Source organism: Salvelinus sp. IW2-2015, linkage group LG22 (assembly GCF_002910315.2).
Source record: "Salvelinus sp. IW2-2015 linkage group LG22, ASM291031v2, whole genome shotgun sequence".
NCBI classification, from domain to species: domain Eukaryota; kingdom Metazoa; phylum Chordata; class Actinopteri; order Salmoniformes; family Salmonidae; genus Salvelinus; species Salvelinus sp. IW2-2015.
This window is the reverse complement of record NC_036862.1, coordinates 37,050,517-37,063,166: the sequence shown is the minus strand read 5'-3', so window position 1 is coordinate 37,063,166 and position 12,650 is coordinate 37,050,517. Positions and strand designations below refer to the sequence as shown.

General features: G+C 46.3%; 1 protein-coding gene across 1 annotated transcript in view; it reads right to left on the bottom strand.

Moving 5' to 3' along the window:
• Nucleotides 1-452: 452 nt before the first annotated feature.
• The window catches only part of cwf19l2 (CWF19 like cell cycle control factor 2), a 50,892-nt gene continuing 38,694 nt past the window's right edge, over nt 453-12,650 (bottom strand). The window contains 8 exon segments of the mRNA XM_070433891.1: nt 453-872; nt 1,011-1,112; nt 1,322-1,402; nt 1,483-1,638; nt 1,752-1,868; nt 2,389-2,622; nt 10,445-10,582; nt 10,812-10,924. Coding sequence (XP_070289992.1) covers nt 732-872; nt 1,011-1,112; nt 1,322-1,402; nt 1,483-1,638; nt 1,752-1,868; nt 2,389-2,622; nt 10,445-10,582; nt 10,812-10,924 — 1,082 coding nt within the window. The 3' untranslated portion in view covers nt 453-731.

The following is a 12,650-nucleotide window of genomic DNA, read 5'->3' as shown; positions in this document are numbered from 1 at the left end:
ATGTACTTGCTACGATTGTGATATATGGTTGTCTCCCCTAGATATTTAAAGATGAGTGCACTAATTGATAGATATTTGAAGATGAGTGCACTAATTGATAGATATTTAAAGATGAGCGCACTAATTGATAGATATTTAAAGATGAGTGCACTAATTGATAGATATTTAAAGATGAGTGCACTAATTGATAGATATTTAAAGATGAGTGCACTAATTGATAGATATTTYAAGATGAGTGCACTAATTGATAGATATTTGAAGATGAGTGCACTAATTGATAGATATTTGAAGATGAGTGCACTAATTGATAGATATTTGAAGATGAGTGCACTAATTGATAGATATTTGAAGATGAGTGCACTAATTGATAMATATTTGAAGATGAGTGCACMAATTGTAAGTGGCTCTGGATAAGAGTGTTTGCTAAATGACAAAAGTAAAAGAACAGAAAGCATCATAATCATTTKTTTTTAAGAGGGTAAAACAACYTATCCCAACATACACAACAATTGTACATCAGCTTTTAAAACAGTTATTTTATGGCCTTCTGCCCATATTTAATCAGAATAATCTCAGAGTAAAACAATGTGTTGACAGGATCAGAGGATTATAAAGCAGACAGATTCTTCATCTCAGAAGACAAGGCGGGGCTAACGCCATATGGCTTGCAGTTACATCTACTGTATATTTGCAGGGGCTAGGGGATTATTGAGATGTGTTGGWTGGTTGGTTCAGCTGTCCGTCTTGTTGCAGTCAAAGGGTTTCCACCACTGGGAGAACTCAAGGACTTTCTTCCGCTGGTCGTCAAAGTTCTCTCTGATGGACTTCCTCCATATCCTCGGCTCCACGTCCAACATCCCCCCAACTATCTCCTGAAGAGAGGGGAGAGGAGTGGGAGAGAAGGAGAGGAGGGAAGGAGGGAAGAGGAGAAGGATGGGGAAAGGAGGGAGAAGGTTTAGAGTGATACAGCGGACAGTAAAAGCACCCCATAGAGGTTGTAATTCACTGACCTTGCCAAAGTAGTGGGGGAACTTGAGTTCGTTTTCAATGACGTGAGCAAAGCCCCCCTGAAGACCAAAGTCTACTGAGAAATATGGCAGACCCCGCGGCACCTGGCACAGAGAGAACACACCGTCATACACATACTCACAGAATACACCCCTCTAAAAACCCTCTCTCGGGGGCAGGGACAGGCACCTGGTCCTGGAGCTTGGTGGAGGGAGGGAGGCATGCAGGGAGGGAGGGACAGAGAGGGGGAAAGAGGGATGAAAACAGTTCAGGAGTGAGGAAGAAGGAAAGAGAAGATGGAGGTATAACTCACAGCGTGGCGGATGTCTTTGGAGGAGAGATCCACAACCTTCTTATTCATGGCCCACTCCTCATCACATTCCATGATGGCTTTCTGTAGGACACACACAGTATTAACCCAGACAGCTCATCTATGTTATAGATGGTTTCTATAGGACACACACACACACATACCTTAAAGTAGATAGGAGCCATGTCTCCCAGTTCTCTGGGTAGAGGGATACACTCCAGGACCATGTGCTGGCGTCTCTTTGGGTTCATGTGGGTCTCCATAAACACACAGTCCTGATCCTGAGACTCAAACATCTGCACCAGCGCCCTGCGGAACACCTGCACACAGGACAAACACACAAACTCCAATCTCTGCCTTCTAGACCAATCAGTGAAAATCCCAAAGGTGGGAGGGCATGTCTAGGCTGTAGTAGAGTTTTTGATTGGCTGACCTGGATCTCGGTCCACACGTCCTCGTCCAATCCAGTGGCAGAGCAGTGGTGTTGCAGTGGAGTGATCAGACAGTGACCCTCTGTCAGAGACACACCTCCAGGCAGGCTCAGATACACCTGCGGAGACACACACCAGTCAAAGAACAGAACACACTCAGGCAGCTCAGAACACCTGCGAGACACACACCATCAAAAAACAGAGACACACCTCCAGCAGCTCAATACACCTGCTGAGACACCACACCAGTCAAAGAAACAGAGACACAACCTCCAGGCCAGGCCAGATCACCTGCGGAACCACAACCATCAAAAACAAGACACACCTCCAGCAGGCTCAGATACACCTGCGAACACCACACCAGTCAAAAACAGAGACACACTCCACAGCTCATATACACCTGCCCAGACACACACCAGTCAAAGAACAGAGCTCACCTCCAGCAGGCTCAATACCCACCGCGGAGCACACACCAGATTCAAAACAGAGACACACCTCCACAGGCCGCCAGATACACCTCGACGACACACAACCAGTCCACAAGAACATGAGGATCACACCTCCAGGCACTCAAATACATCCTGCGGAACACACCACCAGTTCAAGAACAAGACACACCCCAATCTGACACCACACAACCCCAATGCCAAACCCTCCTTCCTCACCTTTTCCGTATGCGATTAGCAGGTTTCTGGAGCTCAGTCTGCTGAAGCAGTGACGGCATTTCTCCATGGTAACGGCCAGTCGCCGTGCCTCCGCTATGGCTCTGCTCCTCATCCTCTCCTCGTCTCGCCCCTCGCCCTCTCTCTGAGCCACGCTGGAAACAAACATGTCATCCAGGGTGTAGTTGTCGTCGTCTGTCTTCCCCATCATCTGAGGGAGAGAGAGAAATGTGTTTGTTTGCTCACTGTTTGCCTAAAGGGTGATTATTTACTTATCATAGTGATTTCCCCATGAGTCGGTGCATGGCCTTGAGTTCCGTTTTCAACACACACCACACACCCGACACACAGAGAGAGAGAGAGAGAGAGAGAGAGACCCAAAGGGCTAATCAATCAGTCTATCAATACAAATCCATATTGCTGTAGCCGGGTCAGTTAACAGACGTCATTGCTGTAGCTGAATAAACATCACACGAGGGAGCATTGAACAGCGGGCGAATATTCCCACTATTCACATCGCACACAGAAACAAGATAGGAGGGTGCTTTGAAAAGTTGTTTGTGTTGGTTCAGTTGTCACAACTAAGTGTTGCTTCTAGGATTTTGTTTTTATGGCAGTGACAGAGGCGTCTCCATGGACACKGGGTGAGCCGTGGGGATGTCGTGTCTCCACACCCTGTCCTGACTGATTGACAGGTCTGGGTCTGTGTGAAAGCAGGCCTAGGTGTGTGTACAAKATGTCCAACTAGTCTATTGTATGTGTGTGAGCATGGTGTGTGCAGTCCATCACCTTATCACCCATGAAAACCCAACAACTCATTGGGTAGTCAGAACTGCATCACCCATACCACACCTCTACCAGTGCCTCCCTTCAGGAGGGAAGACTCTAGAAGAGGAACAAAAGGCTGATCTAATATTAGCTCCAATTGCTCTACTCTAATTCCAGCACTAATTTCCTCTTTCTCTCTGAGACAGAGCAAAGGGGAGACACTCGCTCCAGCTAAAGCCACTTACAGATACTAAGGCGTGATAAGTGCATGTTTGACTATGTGTGCTGGGCCAGTGTGGGGCTTATATTGCCAGCCTTCACTCGGTGGATAATGAATCAATTACACACACACACACACACACACACACGTGGTTAATTGCCACACCTCAATGCTGGAATTTTAGACAACTTCTACCTGGGCCACACATGTACCCTACTCCCTGAATGGGACTTTGCCTTGTTTAGATTGAGCAACAATGGTGGAACAGGGAACCAAGAAAGTGCAAACTGCAAATGCTTCTGGAATCCGACCTGTTACGACATAGAAGGTATAGGAAAGAAAATACAGCAGCGTATAAAAGACTAGCTATCCTACCCTGGCCCCATTAAAGACTAGCTATCCTACCCTGGCCCCATTAACGACACTATCCTACCCTGGCCACATTAACAACTAGCTATCCTACCCTGGCCCCATTAACGACTACTATCACTACCCTCTGGCCCCATTAACGACTAGCTACCTACCCTGCCATTAACGACTACTACTACCATGCCCCATTAAAAGACAAGCTATCCTACCTGGCCCATTAATGACTAGCTATCCTACCCTGGCCCATTAAGACTAGCTATCCTACCCTGGCCCATTAAAGACTAGCTATCCTACCCTGCCCCATTAACAACTAGCTGTCCTACCCTGGCCCATTAACACTAGCTGTCCTACCCTGGCCCAATTAAAGACTAGCTATCTTACCTGCCCATTAAAGACTACTATCCTACCCTAGCACCATTAAAACTACTATCCTACCTGGCCCATTAAAGACTAGCTATCCTACCCTGCACCATTGAAACATCAGAAATACCAGTCTAGGATTTAGGCATAGTGTAGATGCATCCAGCTGCTGAAAATATATATTTGCATGTGGTAAGAAAACTAAACACAGACAAACGTTGATACAAGATGTACAACATTTTAAGACCATTTAAGACCAGAGCTATTACTGGTTAAGCCATAAGACCAGGTGTGGATGAGGAGTAAACAGGGACAGTGTTAAAGCCAAAGGACCAGGTGGTGATGAGAGTAAACAGACAGTGTTAAAGCCAAAAGGACCGGGGTAGTGGATGAGGAGTAAACAGGACAGTGTAAAAGCCATAAGGACCAGGGTGGGATGAGGCGTAAACAGGACGTGTTAAAGCCATAAGGACCAGGGTGGTGGATGATGAGTAAACAGGGACAGTGTTAAAGCCAAAAAGGACCAGGTGGTGGATGAGGAGTAAACAGGGACAGTGTTAAAGCCATAGGACCAGGGTGGTGGATGAGGAGTAAACAGGACAGTGTTAAAGCCATAAGGACCAGGATGTGGATAGGAGTAAACAGGACAGTGTTAAAGCCAAAAGGACCAGGATGGGATGAGGATAAACAGGGACAGTGTTAAAGCCATAAGGATCAGGGTGGTGGATGAGGAGTAAACAGGACAGTGTTAAAGCCATAAGGACCAGGGTGGTGGATGAGGAGTAAACAGGGACAGTGTTAAAGCATAAGACCAGGGTGTGGATGAGGAGTAAACAGGGACAGTGTTAAAGCCATAAGGACCAGGTGGTGATGAGAGATAAACAGGGACAGTGTTAAAGCCATAAGACAGGTGGGGATGAGGAGTAAACAGGGACAGTGTTAAAGCCATAAGGACCAGGGTGGTGGATGATGAGTAAACAGGGACAGTGTTAAAGCCATAAGGACCAGGGTGGGGATGAGGAGTAAACGGGACAGTGTTAAAGCCATAAGATCAGGTGGTGATGAGAGTAAACAGGGACAGTGTTAAAGCCATAAGGACAGGGTGGTGGATGAAGTAAACAGGGACAGTGTTAAAGCCATAAGGACCAGGTGTGGATGATGAGTAAACAGGGACAGTGTTAAAGCCATAAGGACCAGGGTGGTAGATGAGGAGTAAACAGACAGTGTTAAAGCATAAACCAGGGTGTGGGATGAGGAGTAAACAGGGACAGTGTTAAAGCCATAAGGACCAGGGTGGTGGATGAGGAGTAAACAGGGACAGTGTTAAAGCCATAAGACCAGGGTGGTGGATGAGGAGTAAACAGGACAGTGTTAAAGCCAAAGGACCAGGGTGGTGGATGAGGAGTAAACAGGACAGTGTTAAAGCCATAAGACCAGGGTGTGGATGAGGAGTAAACAGGGACAGTGTTAAAGCCATAAGGACCAGGGTGTGGATGAGGAGTAAACAGGGACAGTGTTAAAGCATAAGACCAGGTGGTGGATGAGGAGTAAACAGGACAGTGTTAAAGCATAAGGACCAGGGTGATGAGAGTAAACAGGGACAGTGTTAAAGCCATAAGGACCAGGGTAGTGTGTTGAACAATGACTTTCTCTCCATGCACATTATAAATATAAAAATGATTAGATGTAGTATTATAGTCACTATGTCATGGTAACTGTAGTAGTATTTATAGTCACTATGTCATGGTAACTGTAGTAGTATTTATAGTCACTATGTCATGGTAACTGTAGTATATTATAGTCACTATGTCATGGTAACTATTTATAGTCACTATGTTATGGTAACTGTAGTAGTATTTATGCACTATCATGTAACTGTAGTATATTTATAGTCACTATGTCATGTAACTATTTATAGTCACTATGTCATGGTAACTGTAGTAGTTATTATAGTCACTATGTCATGGTAACTATTTATAGTCACTATGTCATGGTAACTATTTAGTCACTATGTCATGGTAATATTTAAGTCACTATGTCATGGTACTTAGTAGTATTATAGTCACTATTTCATGGTAACTGTAGTAGTATTTATAGTCACTATTCATTGGTAACTATTTTATAGTCACTATGTCATGGTAACTTTATAGTATTATAGTCACTATGTTCATGTGAAACTATAGTAGTATTTATAGTCACTATGTCATGGTAACTATTTAAGTCACTATGTCATGGAACTAGTAGTATTTATAGTCACTATGCATGTAACAAGTTAATTTATAGTCACTATGTCATGGAACTAGTAGTATTTATATCACTATGCCATGGTAACTATAGTAGTATTTATAGTCACTATGTCATGCATAATATTTATAGTCACTATGTCATGTAACTGTAGTAGATTTATAGTCACTATGTCATGGTAACTATAGTAGTATTTATAGTCACTATGTCATGGACTATTATATACTATCATGTAACGTATTTATAGTCACTATTCATGTAACTATAGTTAGTATTTATAGAGTCTCTGCTTAAGAGAGGTGTGTGTGGTGCTAATGATACACCCACAGAGACTAAAAAGGACTTTGTCGCTTTCATTTTGAATCGCCATGGCAACTCCGATGTCTCCAAGGGTTTATTAATAATGCGCACTCTCTCCCTCCATCACCCCCTCTCCATCCCTCCCTCTCATCCATCCCTATCTCCATCTCTCCCATCCATCTCATCCCTATCTCATCCCCACTCTCCCCCATCTCTCCATTGAAATCTCTCCATCCCCACTCTCCTCCTCATCCCCATCTCTCCATCGAAATTCTCCCCATCTCTCCCTCTCCCCCATCCTCCCTCTCCCCATCCCTCCCTCTCATCCCATCTCTCCATATCCATCTCTATCCCCATCTCTCCCCTCAACATCTCTCCCTCCCTCCATCCATCCCATCTCTCCCCCATCCCTCCCTCTCATCCCCATCTCTCCATATCCATCTCAATCTCCTCAACATCTCTCCCTCCCTCCATATCTCTCCCTCCTCATATCTCTCCCTCCTCCATATCTTCCCTCCCCTCCATCCATCCTCCTCCATCTCTCCTCACCATCCTCCCTCTCTCTCCCTCCTCCATATCTCCCCATCCCCTCTCTATCCAATCTCCCCTCTCCCTCCACATCTCCCTCTCTCCACCCCACCGTCTCCCTCTCTCCAACCCCCGTCTCCCTCCATCCCCATCCACATCTCGCCCCTCTCCACCCTCCCTCCGTCTATCCCTTCCATCCCCATCTCTCCCCTCCCTCCCTCCCCATCCCGTCTCCCTCCCTCCCCATCTCTCCCCCTCCCTCCCTCCCATCCCCGTCTCCCTCCCTCTCTCTCCCTCCCCCTGTCTCCCCATCACCATCTTGCCCCCTCTCCGTCTCCATTCCCCTCTTCTCCCCCTCCATCTCTCTCTCCCTCCATCCCTTTCCATCTCTCCCATCTCTCTCTCCCATCCCCCTGTCTCCCTCTCCCCATGTCTCCCTCCCCATCCCCATCTCCCTCTCTCCCTCCCTCCCATACCTCCCTCTCCCCACCCCCCATCTTCTCCCCCCTTTCACCTCTCCATCCCTCCCTCCCCAATCATCCATCCATCCATCCATCCCTCCCTCCCCAATCATCCATCCATCATCCCTCCCATCCATCCCTCCCAGCCCCTGTCTCCCTCTCCCCATCCCCTGTCTCCCTCCCTCCACATCTCTCCCCCATCTTCTTCCCCCTTTCACCACCCCATCCCTCCCTCCTTTCACCTCTCCATCCTCCCTCCCTCTCCATCCCTCCCCTCCCTCCTCCCTCCCCTCTCCCCTCTCCCCTCTCAGCGTTCAACACCATAGTGCCTCAAAGCTCATCACTAAGCTAGGGTCCCTGAACTAAACACCACCCTCTGCAACTGGATCTGGACTTCCTGACGGCCGCCCCCAGGTGGTAAGTAGGTAACAACACATCCCATGCTGATCCTTAACACGGGCCTCTCAGGGTGCGTGCTCATCCCTCCTGTACTTCATGTTCACTCAGACTGCACGGCCAGGCACAACTCCAAAACCATAATTTTGTTTGCCGATGACACAACAGTGGTAGGCCTGTCACCAACAATGAACAGACAGCTGTAGGGAGGTCAGAAACTGGCAGTGTGGTGCCATGACAACAACCTCTCCCTCAACATGACCAAGGAGATAATTGTGGACTACAGGAAAAGGAGGGCCGAGCACGCCCCCATTCTCATCTACGGGGCTGCAGTGGAGAAGGTTAAGAGCTATAGTCCTTGGTGACCATATCGCCAACAACTAACATGGTCCAAGCACACCAAGACAGCTGTGAAGTGGGCACAACAAAACCTTTTCCCCTCAGGAACTGAAAGATGGCATGGGTCCTCCGATCCTCAAAAGGCTCTACAGCGCACCATCGAGAGCATCATGACTGGTTGCATCACTGCCTGGTATGGCAACTGCTCGGCCACGACCGCAAGACACTACAGAGGGTAGTGTGTCGGCCTAGTACATCACTGAGGCCAAGCTTCCTGCAATCCAAGACCTCTATACCAGGCGGTGTCAGAGGAAGGCCCAAAAAATTGTCAAAGACTCCAGCCACCCTAGTCAGACTGTTTTCTCTGCTAACGCACGGCAAGTGGTACCGGAGTGCCAAGTCTAAGTCCAAGAGGCTTCTGAACAGCTTCTACCCCAAGCCATAAGACTACTGAATATCTAATCTAATCAATCAATCAAGTTATTTTATATAGCCCTTCGTACATCGTAATATCTCGAAGTGCTGTACAGAAACCCAGCCTAAAACCCCAAACAGCAAGCAATGCAGATCTAATGGCTACCCGACTACTTGCACTGCCCCCCCCCCCCTTTTTTACACTGCTGCTACTCTCTCTTGCATAAGCATAAGTCACTTTAATAACTCCACCCACATGTTTATACTACCTCAATTACCTCGACTAACCGTGCCCCTGCACATTGACTCTGTACAGGTTCGAACCCACTGTATATAGCCTCGTTATTGTTATTTTACTCTGCTCTTTTATTATTTGTTACTTTATTATTAGTTTTTTTGAGTATTTTTCTTAAAACTGCATTGTTGGTTAAGGGCTTGTAAGTAAGCATTTCACTTAAGGTCTACACCTGTTGTATTCGGCGCATGTTACAAATACCATTTTGATGTTGATCAACAGGCAGAGTGAGACTTACTGTACAGAAACACAGGGAGGACATATTGAGGAGTTATAGTGATGCTGGCGGTGTGTGTGTCACTGTTGTCCTGTGGCTTCTCTCAGTGGGGGGCTCCCAGGCAGTCACTCTAACCTYTGAGGATCTCCTGAGACCACTGAAGCTGCGCAACCTCAATGAGTATCTGGGGAAGTGGGTGTCTATTGCTGACAGTTAAAATAGTTATACGTGGGTAGTCAGGAGGCCAACAACACAGTGCCTGAATCACAGGAGGCTGCTGACTGGAGGACGGCTCATAATAATGCRGGAACGGAGCTAATGMAATTAAACACTTGGAAACCATGCGTTTGATGTATTTGATACCATTGCACTTTTTRTGCTCCAGCCATTACAATGAATACGTCCTCCCCAATGAAGCTGTCACCAACCTCCTGTGGCCTGGAGGTCTCGGTGCTGGTCAGTACTCAGAAGACTTGACGGCATCCAGTTCTATCACATAGGAGGACACTGCTTGAGGACAACGTTTAACTTGACAACAGCTGGACCTCAGTGATCCCTGCACCCAGTCCTGACATCCTCCTGACAACGTGCGCAAACGGTCTCCTCGCCCTGCAGACAGACACTGAGGCTGCCCTACAARGCTCTCCACCTCTTGAGTAGGAGAAGGGAGCTCACTGCTGCCTAACTGGAATTCTACATTTTATTGGTTTAATTACAGAGATAGGGGGGAGGGGAAAGTTTAAAAACAATATATACAAGAATTGTATAAAACTGTTTATATATTTTTTTTTTTACAGATGCTAGGATAACGAGTAGTTCCCTCCTCGTCACTGATTGAGTAGCTACCCACTACGGTGTTCTGCTGTAACCGAGGGTTACTTAACCCAGAAAACCAGGAATTGGTCACTGACAGAGCAATGCCAGTCTTGACAGGGGAACAAAGTCTACCCTGCWAGTGGTTCTGCAGTATGGACTCCAAATGACCTCAAACGCCAATTAAGACCAAAGAAATTAAAAATGGTCCAAAACTCCATGGTGTTCTAGGTTGCCAGATTGGTGTATTGGATGAGCACATTTACATTTTACAGACAGGACAGGTTGTTTGTAGCGAATGCAGCGTACCTTGCCAGKCATGCGTGCGTAGAGGGAATTCTGGTCCTCTGCAGAGCTCATCTTCTCCCTGCGGACCATCTCATGAAGACCCACACTGTCATCATCCTGGAAGTATCTCATACGCTCCCCATCCCTGTGGGTCTCAATCTGACCAGGGGAGAGAGACACCATTACAATTCTGAAAATATCACTCTMTCCCCATCCGTAACCAATAGAGAATATACTTCAGAACTGTTTACATYAGCACAGTTCATCTGAGAGGTAGATTGTATTGTTGATGGGGCAAAATCAATTTGGGATACACCTCTTTACTCCCAGGCAAGTCCAGACACCGTGACCTCATCTCACACAACCTATCATAACACACACTGCTCACCGCCTTCTTTTTCCTACGTCCTCCTCTGGGCTCCTGGGGTTCCGAAGAGGCATTAACCGGCCAGGCGCGACCCGATTGGTCTGTTCTGAAGAGAAGTACTTCCTGGTCCTCCTCTGTTTGACCTGGAGCCTGAACAAACAGGGAGAGGAGAGGGTTATGGAGACTAACATAGAACAGAAAAACATACCCAAACACGATTCATCACATAGCAGACATTATGGAAGCAGTGCATTCATATTCTACAGTAAAATAAAGAATCCAGTATTATTGTAAGGGGAACACGACAAGGCAGTTATTTCATAGCTTGGTGGGCTTAGAGGAACACTGACCTTACACACAGAATAACGGCACACCGATAATGCCCTAACTTACACAAACAAGAAAACAGTAAACATGTCGTCCCCCACGAATGACGCAGCCCACCCGGGCCAATTATTGACAACAATTCGAGCTCAAACAGGACAGGGATATGCTTGTTCAAAGTTTGGAATTTCAGTTGATTACTATAGNGCAGCCCACCCGGGCCAATTATTGACAACAATTCGAGCTCAAACAGGACAGGGATATGCTTGTTCAAAGTTTGGAATTTCAGTTGATTACTATAGTGCCCCCTTGGTCCTATCAGTGTCATTTTGTAAATGCCAGATCTCTATGGCAAGATGCATCATTCACCCAAGTTTCGTCAAAATCAGGCCAGTGGTGTGAGATATTGAATGTGACTAACGTACTAAAAGATGGAGACAGATGCATAGTTCCCCCCTCCGATTTCATCGTGGGGAACAATAAGGTTGTTTAAGCCCTCCATGGTGAAAGTAGAAATAATCAAAAGAAAAAGGACAGAGCCCTCCACACGACCTCTCCAATCAGTCTTGAGAGAGAGCACGGTAAGTAAGTTGTCTCGTATGACTGCATCACTAACCATGATCACAAAAAAAGGCAACAGTAAACATGCAGTCCCCCATGAATGATGCTGTGCCCCCCTTTGGATAATCAGTGTAATCTTGTCAATATCGTATCTCTATGGCAAGATGCATCATTCACCAAGTTTCGCATGGGTTAGCTAGACTCATATCCCTGAGCATGCGTGTCAAATTTCAGCACTGACTCAAACAGATCAAGAGATAAACATGTGCCCATTATAGCGCCACCGTGTGGTTGATATGCATGTTCTTTCATATTTTGCATCTTGACAGTGTTTGCAACATCTGTACCAAATTGTGTTCCAATACGAATATCCTTGATGAATGTATATGCATTGGTGCCAGACCACGGCCACGTGAATGTTTATTGGTCAATAGTGGCCATGTTGTTTTAGGTACTAGTCTGAAAATATTGCATTGAGAGACCGTTGTCCATCGATGCCACATATCAAGTGTTGTGCAGATCGGTCATTAGGTGCCAGAAGATGTGTTTTCTACAAAAAACTGTTCTTAAAATGGATTTCATCATGGCAGACTATGGGTCTCCTGAGGCATAATTTGTTCCTTGTGAGGAGATGGACTTATGTACTGAATTTCATGACTTTAGGTCAAACGGGGTGAGGGGAATACGTATATAAGGGAAGAGTATAAGTATACAAGGGAATACGCTATAATGACATTGAAAATGCAAACTTTGAAAGGTTACGCACCTTTCAAAGTCTGCATTTTCAATGTCATTATAGCGCCACCATCTAGCCAATCAGTGTAATTTTGTAAATGCCAGATCTCTATGGCAAGAAGCATCATTCAAGACGGAGACCGAGCCACATTCCCTCCCTGATTTCATCGTGGGGGACAATGAATCAAAGTCTGCATTTTCAATGTCATTATAGCGCCACCTTCTAGCCAATCAGTGTAA